The 20479-nt window shown below is 41.4% G+C and overlaps 1 protein-coding gene across 2 annotated transcripts; it reads left to right on the top strand.

Moving 5' to 3' along the window:
- The first annotated feature begins 966 nt into the window (after positions 1-966).
- LOC115449034 (E3 ubiquitin-protein ligase MARCHF6) lies at positions 967-17659 on the top strand. 2 transcript variants are annotated; one of them, XM_037438810.1, is made up of 10 exons: positions 967-2249; positions 3985-4236; positions 6106-6306; positions 8255-8455; positions 8994-9122; positions 9541-9631; positions 10250-10431; positions 13554-13738; positions 13987-14176; positions 14449-17659. In XM_037438810.1, exons 1-10 carry the CDS (start codon positions 1194-1196, stop codon positions 14569-14571), a joined length of 2610 nt encoding a protein of 869 aa, XP_037294707.1. In that variant the 5' UTR covers positions 967-1193; the 3' UTR covers positions 14572-17659. The 2 variants fall into 2 exon arrangements, with proteins under 2 accessions (XP_037294707.1, XP_037294708.1); XM_037438811.1 differs by having other exon boundaries at positions 1194-2249; positions 8270-8455.
- The last annotated feature ends 2820 nt before the right edge of the window (positions 17660-20479 follow it).

Genomic DNA, 20479 nt, shown 5'->3' with positions numbered 1-20479 from the left:
AACGAAAGTGGATGCAAAGTGGTAGAGTCATTGTCCTGAATAATATGTTTTTGTACGTGAATAACAAAAGGCGCACTATCCGAACCATCATATACTTTCCTGCCTACAGTTTGCGCGGGAATCGGGGTTTCTGAGGTAATAAGTTTGTTAATCGATTGGGGTTGACTAGTCTGAGAAAGATCTTCGCAATCACAGCCATGTAGGTTATCATCAGAAGAGCCGTGTTTTTACGTCTTTTATTGCAACGCTTGCATACATGTCGGCGACTTCTTTTTAGAGGCCGGGCTGATGCAGATGCATCTGTCTCCATACCCGACTCGGAGGCATAATTATGTGACTTTTCAGTCTCAATTGTGACAAAGTTGCCCGCCGGAGGGACTAAGCCCCCCGGATCAGGCGGCAAATTCATAAGACCTTACTATTCTACAGTTTAAAAAAAACACTAATCTACAAAATATACAGAAAATTTAACCCTACTGATAACTTATATTTACAAAATTAATTATTTTATATCAAGATTAAAAAAAAACACGTCCGCCTATTTCCAAGTTTCCCGCGCTTTTTTTTCTAGTAACATTTTGAAAAATAGGCTCTCAGTAGTGTTGCCAAATTAGTAAACTTTCCACCATATTGTTAGAAGAGAGAGATAAAGTAGAGAATTTAGATGTATTATCGTCTTATTTATTGAAATGTGATTAGCATAATTACATTTTAATAAAAAAGTTATATTGCTGTAAAACTGAATGGTACTGATAACTGTCCATAATAATGTTATAAACCGATAAAAGATGCTTATATGATAAAAAATGTGTTTTCCTTGAATCAACATTATGTTTTATATACTTTTATTAAAAAAAAAATATAAATAAATTACTCAGATGTTTATATGATTTATGCCTCAAAAATATATTAGTTTCGTAGTTTCTAAACAGCTGACGTGTATAGTTGGTAGTTTTTTTGTTATCGATGTTGGCTATACTGTATTGCGGTTGTCAAACAAAGAGAAAATACCTATACTTTTTATTAAAAATCTGTTGTATTTTGTGCTATTTGTTAGTTTTGCTTTCGAAGAAGTGAGTGTTAAGTAGTGGTGAATATTTATTACAAAATAATTCCATTCGTTGTACGACAATCGTGACAATAGACCAGTGTCGTAGAACGTATAAAGAACCAGACAAACTGGATTGAACATAATGATGGACTCGGATTCGTCCGGCGCGGATTTCTGCCGGTTCTGTCGCTCGGAGGCGACTTCGGACCGGCCCCTGTTTCATCCATGCATCTGTACTGGCTCGATTAAATGGATCCATCAAGAATGTTTAGTACAATGGATGAGATACTCGAGGAAGGAGATTTGCGAGCTGTGTGGCCACCGATTCTCGTTTATGCCTATTTATTCGCCGGACATGCCGCGAAGGCTACCAATACGTGACGTTGTGGGCGGTTTGGTCACGTCCGTGGCCTCGGCTGTGAAGGACTGGCTTCACTACACGCTGGTCGCTCTCGCTTGGCTCGGCATAGTACCTCTCACTGCCTGTCGAACTTACCGCTGTCTGTTTTCCGGGTCCCTAGACCCTGTAATCTCGCTGCCATTTGACATTGTCTCAGCCGAAAACTTGGCTAAAGATGTTTTTTCTGGATGCTTTGTTGTGACTTGTACACTGTTTTCGTTCATCGGTCTAGTATGGTTGAGAGAGCAGATAATGCATGGCGGAGGTCCTGATTGGATGGAACGTGAGAACTTGCCTGCACCTGCACCGGAAGAGATTCCTTTACCCGATAATAATAATGACAGAGTGAATGAAGGAGGAGTTGACGATGGAGCTGCAAGAGAGGAGGTTAATGGTGACGGAGCTGAAGATCCACTAGTTGGTGATGAAGCCAACTGGAATCCAATGGAATGGGACCGTGCTGCTGCTGAGGAGTTAACATGGGCTAGACTCTTGGGCCTGGATGGCTCAATGGTGTTCTTGGAGCATGTGTTTTGGGTTGTATCTCTAAATACATTGTTTATTGTTGTGTTTGCCTTCTGCCCCTACCACATTGGAAGACTGGGAGCTGCGTTAGCTGGGTTGACAGCAGAGGGTCCGTTTGCAGGACCCCTGACGGCATTAGCTGGATATGTGATTGTTGGAGCAATATTGGCTGTCTTGCACAGCGTAGCATCACTTCTACGTTTAAGGAGTGCTAAGAAGGCTCTAGGCTTCTGCTATGTGGTTGTTAAAGTTGCCCTACTGTCTGTGGTTGAGGTAAGATGTTTTAGTATATTTAGTTATTAATTAAATATTCCAATTATAATAGTTCTATTATAGTATATACTTCCAATATGATATAGAATATAGGTATGAAATGTTCATGTAACAGGACTATAATATGCTAGTTGGAGCATATCACTTATATTTGGTTTCCTGGCCAGAGGATCAAACTCAGAATCTGTCATATTCAATCATGCGATCTATTGTATTATTGTATAATTGACTCATGACTATAGATTTAAGTACATAGTGCCGTTCATAAAATAACAAAGTGCACATTTGGGTATTTCAAATGTGGCATTAATAATGACATAACATAAAATGACATAATGTAATTACTAGTAGGAATAATAAGTGTAAAATAATGTAAAATAAAAAGAAGTTTTTGAATTAGATCACTTGCTTATTTTTTTTTACATTGGCATACAAAGTGAACCCAGTGTACCTAAAGTAAAGTGGAATGGGGTCCAATAGAATATTGAATGTTAAATGTAATAATACAAAACCTCTAGAAACTTCCAGGTAATTTAACTTTGAAAAAAGTATTTGCATCTGGCCAGATACATATCGTAAATTAGCGTTTGCTTGAGGATCAGGCTGCGTAAAAAAGAATTTACGTCATAAAAGTTCCACATTATATTTTCCCGACATAAAAAGTAGCCTATAGCTAGTATTATTGATGTAATTTCCTGTAATAAGAAAAACTAATATTAGTTTAGTAGTTTCCGAGATTAGCACATTGAAACAAACTCTTCAGCTTTATAGAATTCCAATATAATATAAGGCTAGTAGAAATAAAAAATAAAATTTAATGACATGCTTTTATAAAACAAAATTACACCCACATAGTGGCTAACTCAAGATATGTGAGATAAATAAATGTTTGCATTTATAGTTCATGTCATAACAAAAATTTTATATTGTTAAAACTAGTGTTCGTAATTCTGTATCCAGTACTCAAATTTCTTATAGCAACTCATATTCTAGTCATTGACACAAAATTAAATTGTGGGTTAATGACTTTCTGATACATACAGAAAGGTTGACTTTCATCATGCATATTAAAATGCTTTAGAAATTAAACCTATACTTGATTGTAAACATACATGATAGTTCAACAAACTTAATTTTATATGTTGGATATGTTTTTTTTAATGATTTGACTATGCCATTATTTTTTTTATTACTAAACATTTTGGTAGGTGTTTAGATTTTGCCATTATATTTTGGTTATTTAACAAAGTATACAATTATTATCTTACACAAGGTTTCGATTTTTCAAGTTTAGGTGAAATTAAATAAAAAATAGTAATATAAAAATAAAGCCTCTCATTGCAGGCATTTGCCCGTCCTTATGCTTGTAGGAATTTAAAGAAACAAAAATAAGTTTATTTGAAGCTAAATTTGTTCTAGACAATTTTTTGCTTTGTAATGAGCTATGGACTCTAAAATGCAATCTCAGACTAACTTTATGAGATATAGGAGATATATTATGTATGTTTTTTTAATATGAACAAGGCAATCTGAGCCCACCAAGCCTGATTGCAAAGCAAGTAGGGTCCATATAGAGCATTGACTGATGAAAGATAATTCCCAGTTAATGCAGTAATGCTTCCCAGTATCTAGATAGAGTGTTGACTGATATAAAATAATCCCCAATCAACACAATTATGCTGGCCTGTTCAAAACCCGATATACACTGGCTGAACGACCGTAATATCTTCACCAGATTGGTGTCATCCCCCTCGTCTGCGGATGGTGGTTGGATCTATGCTCCCTCTCAATGTTTGACGCGACGCTTAAGGACCGAGAAGCGAGTCTCCATGCAGCCCCATGGACACTGATGTTCATACATTGGCTAGTGGGCATGGTGTATGTGTACTACTTCGCGTCGTTTATACTTCTACTCAGAGAAGTTTTGAGGCCCGGTGTGCTGTGGTTCTTGAAGAATTTGAACGATCCTGACTTTAGTCCTGTGCAAGTAAGTGTAATATTTTGGTTTTGCTACTATATGTGACGAAAAAATAAAAAGATCAAACATATTATAAACTAGCCTTCGCCTGCGGCTCCGCCAGCGTGAAAATGTTTTCCCGGGATACATTTTTTCCCTGGATAATATACTTATATTTTATTGCATATAACACTCAGGAGTAATGTAGCTTCTTATTAGGGACATAAAAATTCCAAATTCAGTTTTGTAATTACCGAGATTAGCGCCTTCAAAGCAGCAAACATACAAAAGATAGGTATACGGATAATTATCGGAGCTTAAAGCTCATATTCCAACAGTAATTGTGAAAAATATCTGTCTGCTGTTACATCGATCAATAAAAATAAATGAATCGTTATTTACGACGTACAATGTAATAAGTTGTATTATTATGTCGTATTGCGAAGCACTTTTAATTAAACTTAATAACAAGACTGCGTATTATTTCCTTATCTTTATAATTTATAATGAGTACCTACGCTTTGCAGTTACTGTGGAGTAAAAAAATAATAAACCATTGCGTGGAATCGTAAGCTTGATACAAAAACGCATTTTTGTTTAATAATAACTGACGAATCATTCCAAGTTTTTGGATTATTTAATGTATTTCATAATAAGCTATTGTAAGGTTGCCAAGGTGAAACGAGAACAATGACTTATTGGGTAAGGCTCCGTTTTGTTTGAAATCATATTTAAGGTGTCAGAGAACAATTGGCATTCAGAAATTGTTTACGACAGTGATTTTATCGAAAACGGATTTTTAAAATGGCGATATCAATCGTTTTTATCTCCATCATATATAATCTATTAGTATCACCTATAAATTGTATATTGAGGTGGGCAATCGTATGAAACATACTCGATAATCATTTACTCAAACTTTTATATTCATATTTTTATAACAAGTCATTTGTAAGCATGTCAGAAAAACTTGAGATGGGTCCATTTTCGCAATGAAATGAAAAAAGCGATTTCGATTCTTTATTGAAAACTATCTTTAATCGTTTGCTGACAATATGCTATACAAATATAAGTCGATGTGAATTTCTAAATTAGAATAACTTTTGATGCTGTTTTTCCTTAAAACCCATTTAATTTCGCAATTATAGAATATTCATAATGATTTCTTTTATTTACGCGGATAACAATGAACTAAAACTAAAATTTTTTCACATCGCAATTTATTTAAATTTTGTACCTGGATTTTATCATTTGAATTATTTGACTGCGGATTTTCTATAATTTAGTATAGTCAAAACACTAAAGTTTTAAACACAACATACACCACTAAAACTGCTATGTTTAGATAGTTTGTGAGTAGTGACGTGATTAGAGGATGTCGACATTAACTACAGCCTTTAATCTCGAAACCTAATTAATGTCTATTCAGAGTTATGAATGGTACATTAGTTGAGCTTGGAACTGTATGGAATTAGTTGTATAAATTTATGTTCTACAGGCTTGTTGAACTAAAGGTTGAGAGGTTCGACATTTATATAACGTTTATACTGACTTAAATATAGTTTTTATAGATTTTTAAAGAGATAATATAGCACGAAAGTTTTATTTTAAATTTCGGTCCTTCGAGCTAGACAATAGTTTTGCTTTTAGATTAATCATGCCTTACCGAGGCAATCAATTTAAATTATATTGAGTAGTCATCACTTTTTCATCGAAATGTGTAAGACATAACTAGAGTATCATGATGTGATTGATCAATTTATGTGAAGGTGTCGATAAAACGATGTCGCATGAATTAATCATGTTAATCATATTTTTTTTAATAATGTACAAAAATATCAAACGAGGATCTGGAAATCTATGCATTTCACAAATGCTTAAAAAAAGTTTTTTTCACAGGAAATGATCCATCTATCAGTATGGTCTCACATTCGTCGACTGGTCGTGTCCGCGATGATCTTCGGCACGGCTGTACTGTTCATGCTGTGGCTCCCGATCATTGTGATCAAACACGTCCTGCCAGGATTCTTGCCGTACGCAGTCGCAGTGCATACAGAAGCGCCCGTTAATGAATTGAGCTTGGAGTTATTGCTGCTTCAGGTAGGTATTTTTCAGTATAATAGTCTGTATGTTTCGTGTCGCCCAAATATCACTTCTCACAAATATTATAATAGCGAAAGTTTGTGAAAATGTCTGCATGTTTGTTAGAAGTAAACGATGAAACAATTTGGCAAACATTTGGTAACCGGGTAGACCATATTTTATACTTTTTATTTCGGTAATTTGTTGCTATGAGAAATAAGGGCATTTTTAATTAGTTTTCTAAATAGATGGCGCTGGCATCGTACAGATAGCGCTATGAATCGCTACAATGTTTCAGGGACTTCTGTAGCGGGAAACGCTTTTCATGCGAGCGAATCTGCGATCAACACACATAGTATTATATACCATTAGACATGATCGAGGCGTACAAATAAAATATACTTGTTATTGTGCTCGTGTCTCTGAGACATTAGAATATGTTAAGTTTCATAACAACTCAACCACATTAGCTGAAATGTCTTTCAAACCGGACCAAAACAGTGCTTTCAAAATACTGCTTGACAGGGTAAAGATACATTAAGGTGGAAGCAACCTAGATGAACCTTCACATATGAGAAGCCTACCGGCCACTGCCTATTAAAATAACTTTTTCAAATGTAAAATATGTGGGTTTGACAGTCATAATAAATTGAATGAATCATACAAATTAGAAATTTAAATACTTACCCACCCATTATAGTAAGACAGTTCAATGTCCCGTAGATTGTTGGTTTAAATGCCTAATTCCATTTTAATTATTTCTGTTTTTAATTATATAGCACAGAAACTAAACGGAATTATTTATAAGGAAAGCAATTTTTAAATTATGGTTTGAAAGCAAATTGTTATATGACTCACGGTTTATACCGACTTCAAGAAAAGGATTTTGTTTATTCGATGTGTATTTTTTTTTTCATTTTTATATTTTTCATATTTGGAAAAATCCTTTTTTTATTGTATAGAATATACTTCCAGGTTGGTTTTATAGATTTTTTAAAAATCAGTTTAATCGTTTGGTTATCAAACTAAAATTAAATACTCTAAAACAATATATAAAGTTTAAATTGAATCATAATTTATTTTAAACTTTGTAGGGATAACAGCTTGTCGCGAAATTTATTTTTGTCAAGTTCAAGCTACATACTTAAATAAATCTCGCGAAAAGTTTTTATCTCTACATAGATTAAAATAAAGTTTGATTCAATTTAAAATATTTTTTTTCTTTATATTACATTGAAAACTATTTTTTTAAATCGTTCTGTTACTATTAATTTATGTTTTATTTTTTTTGTTATTTAAATTCAGGTCCAGGATTTGTCTCCAGCAATTCGATCCCACAACCATAATCCGCGACTCTAAAAACCGATTGGACCAACAAAGTTTTTGGGCACCATATTGGATCCGCCATCTTGACTTTTATTTTTTTTTTTCTAGCTGAGCTAGATAAATACGTGAATAAATATACAAAAACATTGTTAATTTTAATTAGGCATCGACTCCGAAATTGGTAACCAGTATATAGGTAATGTTAAATAGTATTTTTGCTACTTAGTGGTTTTCGACTGCAGTTTAATTTTTTTTATTTAAAAATGTATAGGTAATTAATTTTAAAATTTAATGAAACTAAAATAAATTGACTGCAATGCCAAGATATCGGGTTCGATCCCCAGGTCGGGTAAAGTGTTATTACATTTTTCAGTTACGTAACAATCCACTCTAGAATTTGGGCCCTATATAACGTTAGGTTAAAACTGGTGCACCAGTTGCGACTTTGCCTACCTCTTCAGGAATAAATGGATTGAGTGTAAATATGTATGCATACCTTAGCTAGGAAAATAACAATCCTGTTTTATGGGCGCTACTTTTACTTTCATATTATAAATTTAACTTCGTCAGTAGAAGAAATAAATTAAATTTTACCACATGTCGGTTATTTATTTTTCTCAACATGTTGTTTTTAATGCAGTGTCCATTGTGGCAGGTGATTCTACCAGCCCTTCTGGAGCAGTCGCATACAAGAACGTGGCTGAAGGCCGGGGTGAGGGCGTGGTGCCTGTGTGCGGCGGGGGTGCTGGGCCTGCGCTCCTACCTGCTCGGCGAGGCGGCGCGCCACACGGAGCCCAACCCGCCGCCGCACCCACCGCACCAGCTCGGAGCTGCGCATCAGGTATGGTGGTATAGGATGGGAGCATTGATTCCCAAAGTGGTCTATGGGAGATTTTATCGGTGTCTACGTTGACCAAAAAATTATGGTCTATAATTCGTAAATGGGGGTCCTAGAAAATTTATCTGGTTTCATAGCAAAGTACTCAAATGTTGGCGAGACCTCACCTATAATAAAATAAATAAATAAGTAGGCAAATAAAATTGTTAGGGGTCGTAAGAGGCACGGTGACCCCAACATAACTGTCCATGGCGATATCTGGGCGGTAGTTGTAATGCTCCCTGTCTGTGAAACAAAAAAAAAAATGGTCCATCGGAACCTGCAAAATATTTTAAAGGGGCCTACGAGAAAAAAAGTTTGCACTAATTACAAAAAAAATTTTCTTGTAGCAATTCGATAAAATAGTGAAGTTGTGGACGTACCTTTTCTTTCAGTTTTTTTTTATGTTATATGAGAAAATGACATAATAATGTATGTCACATGTTTTGACAATCAAGTTAGCAAATTTGCCAAATTTTGAAGCCATGTGACGTCGTTCCAGGCGTTGATGCGTCGCGACGGGCCGGCCGGGTTCGAGCCGTACGTGCGCGTGTCGTGGTTCCCGGTGCGGCTCGCGGCGCTGCTCGTGCTCGTGTCCGTGTCACTCGTCATAGCCAGCGCGTTGACTCTGGTGAGTTCAATGTTTTGCGAGGTTTCATTTTAAAACATGGGTATGATGGTTAGACGAGAAATATACATTCCTTGATTGATCAGTTTCATAACCATAATAATTGTTAATAATCAAATAATTGTTAGTTTATTAATTAAAAGACACCTTGTGCATACCACTCACGGGAGTTTGTTGACCTCGCGCGACAGCTGATTGTTATTTGTATTATATTGCAAGTTGTTTTTTTTTGTTTTAAGTAGACTCATATTGTTTAAGGAATAGTTTCATTTGTGTACTCATACATAATACTGCTTAGAAAAGTAAAACAATATTAGTACAATTTATTATTTTAGACGCGTTTTTTTTTTGTGTCGTGATGCTAGGAGTAAACAGTACATAATGGGTGATAAAATGTTTTTTTTTATATTTTTCTTTATAGGTAATACCAGTGGCTATCGGCAGAAAAGTAATGGCGTTATGGTTGCCAAAAGCGTCTGAAGGTGTACACGAATTGTATACAGCGGCGTGTGGTGAGTTTTTTTATTATTATTAGCAGGGTTAATAAAAAGGTACTAGTATATCCTATTCTAAAGACGTGTTACCATCTAAAATGTACGAAGTTGCTATGTACTGTGAGGACGTGAAGGTTAGTTGCCAAATGGTGCGGCATTTCCCTTTACTCTTTTCCATCAGAGTGGCACTAATTGAGGCTGGAAAAATGAAGTAATGATATTAGTGGAATTCTCGTAGTACACTGTTTAGCTCCTTGGCATATTTGTTGTAAATAGGCTCTGTAAGGGGTCGTTTAAGTATTACGTAACGCAATTTGGAGGAGAGGGGGGGTCTTGTAAAACGTTAGGATGCGTTACAGGTGCGTGAGGGGGGTTCGTACAATGCGTTATGTAACATTTTTTTTTATTTTAAAACAATTACATAGTTATTTCAGTAATTTTCCGGTACTTTGCGTAACAAAATTGTGAATATTAGAAAAAAAATGACACTTTAGAGTTACATAACTTTTTGGACGGGGGCGTACAGGAAAACGTTACGGCGCGTTACATGTGGCAATGGGGGGGTCAAAAATCTTCAAAAATTGCGTTACGTATTACTTGAACGGCCCCTCAGTCAGTGTGTTGTGGTGTCGGCAGGCATGTACCTGTGCTGGGCGGGCGGGCGCGGCGCCATGCTGGCGGCGGGCTGGGCGCGCGGCGGGCGCGCGGCGCTGGCTCGGCGCGCGGCGCTCTGGGCACGCGTCGCCGCGCGCGCCGCACTCGCCGCGCTCGCGCTGCTCGGACTCGTGCCGCTCATGTTCGGACTGCTGCTGGAGCTGGTGAGTACTCACGCTGTACCGTGCTGGGCGGGCGGGCGCGGCGCCATGCTGGCGGCGGGCTGGGCGCGCGGCGGGCGCGCGGCGCTGGCTCGGCGCGCGGCGCTCTGGGCACGCGTCGCCGCGCGCGCCGCACTCGCCGCGCTCGCGCTGCTCGGACTCGTGCCGCTCATGTTCGGACTGCTGCTGGAGCTGGTGAGTACTCACGCTGTACCGTGCTGGGCGGGCGGGCGCGGCGCCATGCTGGCGGCGGGCTGGGCGCGCGGCGGGCGCGCGGCGCTGGCTCGGCGCGCGGCGCTCTGGGCACGCGTCGCCGCGCGCGCCGCACTCTGCCGCGCTCGCGCTGCTCGGACTCGTGCCGCTCATGTTCGGACTGCTGCTGGAGCTGGTGAGTACTCACGCTGTACCGTGCTGGGCGGGCGGGCGCGGCGCCATGCTGGCGGCGGGCTGGGCGCGCGGCGGGCGCGCGGCGCTGGCTCGGCGCGCGGCGCTCTGGGCACGCGTCGCCGCGCGCGCCGCACTCGCCGCGCTCGCGCTGCTCGGACTCGTGCCGCTCATGTTCGGACTGCTGCTGGAGCTGGTGAGTACTCACGCTGTACCGTGCTGGGCGGGCGGGCGCGGCGCCATGCTGGCGGCGGGCTGGGCGCGCGGCGGGCGCGCGGCGCTGGCTCGGCGCGCGGCGCTCTGGGCACGCGTCGCCGCGCGCGCCGCACTCGCCGCGCTCGCGCTGCTCGGACTCGTGCCGCTCATGTTCGGACTGCTGCTGGAGCTGGTGAGTACTCACGCTGTACCGTGCTGGGCGGGCGGGCGCGGCGCCATGCTGGCGGCGGGCTGGGCGCGCGGCGGGCGCGCGGCGCTGGCTCGGCGCGCGGCGCTCTGGGCACGCGTCGCCGCGCGCGCCGCACTCGCCGCGCTCGCGCTGCTCGGACTCGTGCCGCTCATGTTCGGACTGCTGCTGGAGCTGGTGAGTACTCACGCTGTACCGTGCTGGGCGGGCGGGCGCGGCGCCATGCTGGCGGCGGGCTGGGCGCGCGGCGGGCGCGCGGCGCTGGCTCGGCGCGCGGCGCTCTGGGCACGCGTCGCCGCGCGCGCCGCACTCGCCGCGCTCGCGCTGCTCGGACTCGTGCCGCTCATGTTCGGACTGCTGCTGGAGCTGGTGAGTACTCACGCTGTACCGTGCTGGGCGGGCGGGCGCGGCGCCATGCTGGCGGCGGGCTGGGCGCGCGGCAGGCGCGCGGCGCTGGCTCGGCGCGCGGCGCTCTGGGCACGCGTCGCCGCGCGCGCCGCACTCGCCGCGCTCGCGCTGCTCGGACTCGGGCCGCTCATGTTCGGACTGCTGCTGGAGCTGGTGAGTACTCACGCTGTACCGTGCTGGGCGGGCGGGCGCGGCGCCATGCTGGCGGCGGGCTGGGCGCGCGGCGGGCGCGCGGCGCTGGCTCGGCGCGCGGCGCTCTGGGCACGCGTCGCCGCGCGCGCCGCACTCGCCGCGCTCGCGCTGCTCGGACTCGTGCCGCTCATGTTCGGACTGCTGCTGGAGCTGGTGAGTACTCACGCTGTACCGTGCTGGGCGGGCGGGCGCGGCGCCATGCTGGCGGCGGGCTGGGCGCGCGGCGGGCGCGCGGCGCTGGCTCGGCGCGCGGCGCTCTGGGCACGCGTCGCCGCGCGCCGCACTCGCCGCGCTCGCGCTGCTCGGACTCGTGCCGCTCATGTTCGGACTGCTGCTGGAGCTGGTGAGTACTCACGCTGTACCGTGCTGGGCGGGCGGGCGCGGCGCCATGCTGGCGGCGGGCTGGGCGCGCGGCAGGCGCGCGGCGCTGGCTCGGCGCGCGGCGCTCTGGGCACGCGTCGCCGCGCGCGCCGCACTCGCCGCGCTCGCGCTGCTCGGACTCGTGCCGCTCATGTTCGGACTGCTGCTGGAGCTGGTGAGTACTCACGCTGTACCGTGCTGGGCGGGCGGGCGCGGCGCCATGCTGGCGGCGGGCTGGGCGCGCGGCGGGCGCGCGGCGCTGGCTCGGCGCGCGGCGCTCTGGGCACGCGTCGCCGCGCGCGCCGCACTCGCCGCGCTCGCGCTGCTCGGACTCGTGCCGCTCATGTTCGGACTGCTGCTGGAGCTGGTGAGTACTCACGCTGTACCGTGCTGGGCGGGCGGGCGCGGCGCCATGCTGGCGGCGGGCTGGGCGCGCGGCAGGCGCGCGGCGCTAGCTCGGCGCGCGGCGCTCTGGGCACGCGTCGCCGCGCGCGCCGCACTCGCCGCGCTCGCGCTGCTCGGACTCGTGCCGCTCATGTTCGGACTGCTGCTGGAGCTGGTGAGTACTCACGCTGTACCGTGCTGGGCGGGCGGGCGCGGCGCCATGCTGGCGGCGGGCTGGGCGCGCGGCGGGCGCGCGGCGCTGGCTCGGCGCGCGGCGCTCTGGGCACGCGTCGCCGCGCGCGCCGCACTCGCCGCGCTCGCGCTGCTCGGACTCGTGCCGCTCATGTTCGGACTGCTGCTGGAGCTGGTGAGTACTCACGCTGTACCGTGCTGGGCGGGCGGGCGCGGCGCCATGCTCACCGTCAAGCGGCGCACCGTCTCGATACTTGATATGTATTATTGTACTTGGTACTCATTATCAAGTTTAATAGTCACTCACCGAGACGTGGCTTCTCACTATGGGCCTCATTAGGAGGCTCAAGGTCACTCAACGAGCTATGGAGCGGGCTATGCTCGGTATTTCCCTACGAGATCGAATTAGAAATGAGGAGATCCGTAGGAGAACAAAGGCTACCGACATATCCCATAGGATTAGCAAGTTGAAGTGGCAGTGGGCCGGGCATATAGCTCGAAGAACCGAAGGCCGTTGGGGTCGAAAGGTTCTAGAGTGGAGGCCACGTACAGGCAAGAGAAATGTCGGACGCCCGCCTACAAGGTGGACGGACGACCTGGCTAAGGTCGCAGGAAGTCGCTGGATGCAGGCCGCTTCCAACAGGTCGACGTGGAGATCCTTGAGGGAGGCCTATGTTCAGCAGTGGACTTCCTATGGTTGAGATGATGATGAGTCACTCTACCTTGTAATAAATTTGTAATTCAAAAGTATGTATAAAGGACACTACTCTATAAAAATTTTCAACATTTTCTGCTTTTACAGGTCCTGGTGATACCTCTCCGAGTGCCATTGGAACAGTCTCCTTTATTGTTCGTGTGGCAAGACTGGGCGCTCGGTGTGCTGTACACTAAGATCGTGTGCGCACTCACCATGATGGGACCTGATTGGAGCATGCGACGAGCTATTGAGAAGGCGTACAGAGACGGCATCCGAGAAATGGATTTGAAGTAAGTTTATATTATTTATAAAGAAATAGGTTTTTTTAATGGTAATAAAAATAATGCGTTTAATTATTGACATTGTACTTGGCGTGGCATTTACCTTTAAATGATGCAACAACCTGCATATCTTTTATGAATTGCAATTTTCAAAATTCTATCCTTAACACAACCATCTTTTGAGTTTCTCAAAACAGAGTTACTATCTCCATAATTAAAAAAAAAACCGCCTCCTATACAGTTGTGGTGATTTGCAGGTTCATAATACGTTCGGTGGCGGCGCCGCTGGTGTGCTGGCTGGGGCTGGCGCTGGCGGTGCCGTACGCGCTCGCGCACAGCGTGCTGCCGCTGCTGGTGTCGTCGGCGGCGCAGCGCAACCTGCTCGCGCGCCGCGTGTACCCCGCGCTGCTGCTCATCGCCATGCTCGCCGCACTCGCCGTCTTCCAGGTATGCACTACTGCACTACTACACACATAGTGCGTATACACTATAACGTAGTGTAAAAATAATAATCAGTTTTACCTTTGATCACTGATGATTAAATGCTTTCCCGACAATCTGCTATTACAAATACACATAAAATAGCTCTTTCTCCAAGGGCAAATTATTAGTATTGTAATTACGAAATATAATAAAACTATCAGTAATGGTAAATTTGGTCCTTTGAGCCGGATAAAAGTTACAAAACTGAATAATTAAAAAAATCTAACCCGTTACAGATACGTCAATTCCGCAAACTATACGAACACATAAAGAACGACAAGTATCTAGTGGGCCAGCGGCTGGTCAACTACGACCATCGGCGGCACAAGCAGCAACAAAGCGCCGTCTCCTCAAATTGAACGGCGACGTCGCGTGTGACACCTAGTGTTTCGATCTCATTCTTGCTTTGTTCAATAAATGTAAGACCGGGACAGGTCGACGTAATTCGGTGGTGGGATTGGCCAGCCGGTTGGTAACCCTAGCGAACTGGAGCCTGACAACCCTAATAGCGGACAACCCTGATTATTTAGTCACTAACAATCAGAGATCGTAAGTGTACACCGGTCTAAGGGATTTTAGGCGTTTCGGCTCCTCTCCAGCCCACAAAAGAGTTAAAAAATCGGGGTAACTTGTTTCTAATGTCAACCAGTGTATACGTATTTAGTTCTAATGGTATCGTGTCGAACCTGAAAGAGTCGTTACTTCTTTATCTTTATTATTGTTAGTCTTCTTACCATTAGTTACTATTGATTTTATTCTTACATGCCCTGTCTAAATCTCCCTACATTGAAAACTTGATTGAAAGTACAAAGTTTTGGATTTATTTGCATATCATATTTATAGAAAGAAATCTATATATTTTTACAATCGATATTAATTTTGTATCCCGGACTTCACTAGTGCGGTGGTGTGCGGTACAAGTAGATTCAAATTAGAAAATCGAAACCAGTTGTATAAAAATCACAATACATGTTTGTAGATTAGCCAAAACTTAACGATTTGGAGCTTGTAAAATAGGCCTTTTCAGCAAGTAACTAGAAACTATATTAGACTAAAGTAAGTCGCTAGACTCGTAATTCGTTATACTCTTGTAGTAATTAAACTTTTTTCAAGTGTTAATGTCTACATTGTAATATACCGTAATTTGTTTTGAGTATGAATATCCATTTATTTAAATGTCCTAATTAGTATATTGTTAGAAAAGCTATTCGATATGTAATATTCATACCTCTGAAGTTTAGTTGATCATTACATTCTATTAGTAGTAATAATTTCTGTAATCTAGTCTAAAATATAGTATAACCTTCAAATATTGAATTCTTTGGCCTTTAACATTTTTAATAAAGCTATATATACAACGTACCTTAGAACAAAGCATTTTGTATGTGGAATATGTGAAATAAAAATATAATGGTTGTCACACGCGTCGAGCTTCGTACCGGTGTTTCGATCGAAAATATTAACATTTTACATGTGGAGTGATTACCAATAAAAGGTAGATAAAGCCGTGTTGACGATGGTGCGGACGGAAATATAGATTCCACAAGCCAAAACAATAAGTTGACGATAGAATTTTAAATATAATACAAAAGTTTCAGATTTTTGGGCAGCTTCGTCACTAAATATGATTTAAAAAGTTCGGAGTCATAAAAATATTTGTGTTTTGTATTTACAGAACAATATTTTAGAAAACGCATATCGATATTTATCCATCTCGCCATTGTCAATGCGGTCAAATAAATTCGAAACAAAAACCAAATCGTTAACCATTATTATTTTCTATAGAAAAATTAAGAATTATACGAAAAGACACTAAAGTGAGAATCGGATGTGAATCGGCAAATAACAACGCCACGTGTATTCTGAGTACATTCGATATTTTGGGATGACATTCTGTTTAGCAATATTAGTGTGGTAGCATAGAATGCACGTCCCTACCCTGGCTTGTGTTGGTACAGCATTGTTTGTTTTGTCTCGACATAATCATCGATAATACCACAGCATCGAATGAGAAGTTATCGACATTCGAAAATTTGTCCAGAAGTTTGTCGATATCACGATATAAAATTTATATCATCACACTAGATCATTTTATTAAGATTTGATTTAATAAGGCAGACAGTTTGGAGATATTATTTTTTTTATCGTCGATAATTTCTATCGAATGTTTAATCGTAAAGATTTCACGCGTAATTTAAGATGGCCCTTGTAAAATATTGATATTGAATAATCACCTTTTATATCCTTTTCAAAAAATTCCAATACTGTTTTATAATTATTATTACAATTCAGTTCTCTAGTGTTGGCGCATATAATTAGGAAAGTATGTTTGTCAAAGTAAATGGATTATATTTACATCGAAAATTCTATTTTTGTGATTTGTATGGAAAATGTCTTGAGTTTTTTCGCACCATTTCATATTTTGTCCCAATTTGGCTTATTAATTATATTTACGTTTTGTCCCTATTTCTACATTAATGTTGATTATAAAATTTGAAAGTTTTATTGAGGGCTTCCAACATGAAGGGATTGAATAACATCGTGAGTGAATAATATTATATATGTAATATCGATACTACTTGGATGATATGCAGTAATCGAGACGGAAAAAAAGTGTCAAGATCTAAAAAAATATAATTACATCTGAGTGATTGTAACAGTTTATGGTACATATAAAAATTATTTAATTCATTTGGTTGGTTGGTCTGAGGCGTGTTAAACTTTTAAATAATTTCTTATACGGCATAGTATGTAAATTAGTGGATTTCTAGATTTTGGTGTGGAATTTTCTGTGCATTTTTTAGTATCAATACAAATATCGATAGATAAAGTATCGATTATTTGATATCGATCAAATATACTTTCGATACATATACGGTCGGCCGTATATTTGGTCGATAAAAGGGCTCCAAAGGGTCCAGTGTAAAAATAAAACAATTAGAAGTTAAATGTAAAAAGTAAATGAGCATTTTACATTTCATCCATAGTTTCAAGTAGGATCGATGTGAACTTATGACATTACTTAGCCACTATTTCTACTATAATTCTATTACAATATGGTAAATAAATCAACGGATTACCTTTTATTTTTACTGTCATAGCTTAGGTTAAGTAGTTTTATATACTATTTATTGTACACTGCTCAACATTGTTTTCTTTTTATAATTTCTTATGTTTTTTCTTCGTTTATGTCCTATTTACCTAAAGCCAAAGGCGGAAGGAAATACGAATTGCAAACTAAGTTTTACAATTGTAAACCTTACGCCTTTAATAATTAACACCTTTTTAAAACTTATTTGTCTTGTCTGTTACTTGGCTTTGTATGAATTAATTTTAATTCGAAATGTTCAATATAAATTTGCCAACCGTGTCATTACGTTCAAGTTAGATGACATTAGATGCAGATTATAAGCAATTTGTAAAACAATAAATTATAATTGCAATATTTGTTGTGTTTTATTTAATTAATACGTAAAAAAGCGCTTTTATTATAACTCAGAATACTTTTGTGAAATCAACGATTAGTTGGTTAAGAAATGGGACAACAATTCATATTTTATAAATATTGCGATACGCCTGTTGTGGCTATTGCGCACTCTTTCGCGCGCATCGCAATGCCTTATGACGTCACTAAATATCATTGCGCCTTTTTTTGTTTTTTTATATTTACTTACACATTCGACGGATGTCAAAGGCTATGTTTTGTTGACTTTTTACCAGATTTTCATCGTGCTTTTCGTGCAAGATTTTAAATGATTTAAATTTTTGATAAACAGATTAAAAGAGTATGAGTAAAATACCCAATTATGTTCATTTTATTTTTATATTTTGAAGGCATAAATTAGCACTTAAAAATTAACTTATTATTGGTGGGTAAATAAATTCAAGATCTATTGGGGAGCTGTTGTACGTCGAGGTTACAAATTCCCTACTCCCACTCTGTACTCTATGTTTATTATTATAGAAAACTGAAGAGTTTGTTTATTATAAAGCGCCAATCTCAAGATTTGCTGCTTCGAATTGAAAAATATATTTTTGTGTTGGTTAGCTCACTTATCGAGGAAAGCTGTTGGTTATAGTGTGATGTTACAGGCTATATAATATCACGATATAACCAATAAGTAGCGAAGCGTCAATGAAAAATGGTGGACAAATGGGGAAAATTTATCCCTTTTGAGACGTTGCGTTAAAGTTAGGCAATGATCATGACGGTAATGTTCCATTGAAATTAAACTAATTTTCGGATTCTATCGCGGTGCTAGTATTTTATTTTCTCCCGACGTTTCGAAGACTTTGCAGCCTTCATGGTCACGGGGGGGACTGAGGTGTTGTTCATCCGTAAAGTCAAAGTTACAATATCTACCTACATTTTACAATTATACAACTTTTTTTAAATTTTTTAAATTTTAGCTGTTGGTGGTCCGATCTACGCAGAATGAGCTCACAGTGTCTTGAAGTCTGGCAGCCGGTCTTTTGGGTTCCGATTTAATTAAATGTAGAACTGGATCCCAGGCTTGTGCAAGCTTCCAACCATCTTCCCTATTGAAATTAGGATGTTTTTAATTTCAATAGCCTCGCGAATCATCCTAGGCAGGAATCGGTGTTCTTTGGCGAGGATTTGTGGCTTGTCTAGTCGCAGATAATGATTGGCGCCTCCCTCAGAGTGTTCAGCGACTGCAGACTTCGTCGAGCGTCGGTGTTTCACGTCAGCTATATGTTCTTTTACGCGGGTCCCTATATTTCTTTTTGTTTGCCCGATATAAGAGAGGCCACAGTTGCAATCTATTTTGTATACTCCCGGGTCTTGTAGAGGTATGTGACACTTGACAGGTGGTAAAAATTAAAAAGTTCCACTTAAAAAGTTCTAAAAAGTATATTGTAAAACAAAGTCTCCCGCCGCATCTGTCTGCCTGTTTGAAAGCGATAATCCCAAAAAACTTCCCAACCCGGATTTAGATGTAATTTTGGTATGGATAGTTTGAGACCTTGGCAAGGACGTAGGCTACTTTCTATCCCGGAAAATATAAAGTGGGATTTTTACCCCTAAAATTTTCACGCGGACGGACCCGAATCGAAGGGTTCTACTGTAGTTATATGTTCCTTTTTTTAATCATCAATAAATTGTAATATACTACAGCTACATACGTTTCTAACACGTCCACTTTGTATGACTACCGAATGAACAAATGTGCGAGTGAGAATGTAGAGAGCCACTTTCGGCTTCGTCCTGTCGCGGCGAGACCGGAGACCGAGATGTCTCGACGAAAATGTAGAGCGGGCTAAAGGCATTACCCCCGAATGCTATTGAAATCAAGGGTCGATTTTCATGGAATTGAAACAAAATGTATCCCATAATAAAGCTTAATACGTTTCAGTAAATAGATTTAAAATTCAATGAGTGAAGTAAATAGGCGAACGAAGTATATAAAACGCTGGCATTATGTAGGTAATGAGTAAATAATGCGTCTTAAGTATACATGTAAGGCCCCAAAAGTATATACGGCACCCAAAAGTATATAAGGTCCTGGAAGTTTATAAGACGGTTGCAATATATAAGGTGAATGAAATATATAGAAGTACAGGTATCGCCTGAAGTAGATGAGGCGCGCGAGGTATTTACGCCGCCGCGCCTTAAGTGAACCTATAAGATGCATTTAACACCATGGATGCTATAAAATTTCCGAGTGAACTAAAATATTTATATTTTATCTTGTGCCAATTATATGTACATATGTACTAGGTACATAAGCCATCCACATCTTATATAAATTTATTAATATCGACACACACATTGACGTATGTACATAAATTTATATAAGATGTGGATGGCTTATAACTATATATAGTTTAAAAGCATGAGGATAATTGATTGAAAGTCAGTAAATAGATAATCGTTAAATATTAAGTAATTAAAATAAACCTAAATATTCACGCGCAATGGCCCGACTATTTTACGGCCTAATTGCGCGAAAAGGAACCCATAACGAATACCAATACCAAAAACCTTAATATTTTTCAGTAACTCCTTTAACTCAATAACTCGTTTTTGCGTGATCCGCTTACAAACAAACCGACAATACTTTACAAAATTAAATTTTTTACACTCTATTAATTATTTATTTTTCGATAATAGTCATACATTTTCATGATTTAAAATACATTATACACAGATGGAAAGTTTATTGTACTACTTTTTATTGTACTATGTACAGACATTAAATTAAATAGGACGGTGACTAAAATATCATACACTCGATAGATGTCTTC

This window comes from Manduca sexta, chromosome 15 (genome assembly GCF_014839805.1).
Source record: "Manduca sexta isolate Smith_Timp_Sample1 chromosome 15, JHU_Msex_v1.0, whole genome shotgun sequence".
NCBI classification, from domain to species: domain Eukaryota; kingdom Metazoa; phylum Arthropoda; class Insecta; order Lepidoptera; family Sphingidae; genus Manduca; species Manduca sexta.
Note: the sequence above shows the minus strand (reverse complement) of the source record. Positions and strands in the feature narration are given on the sequence as shown.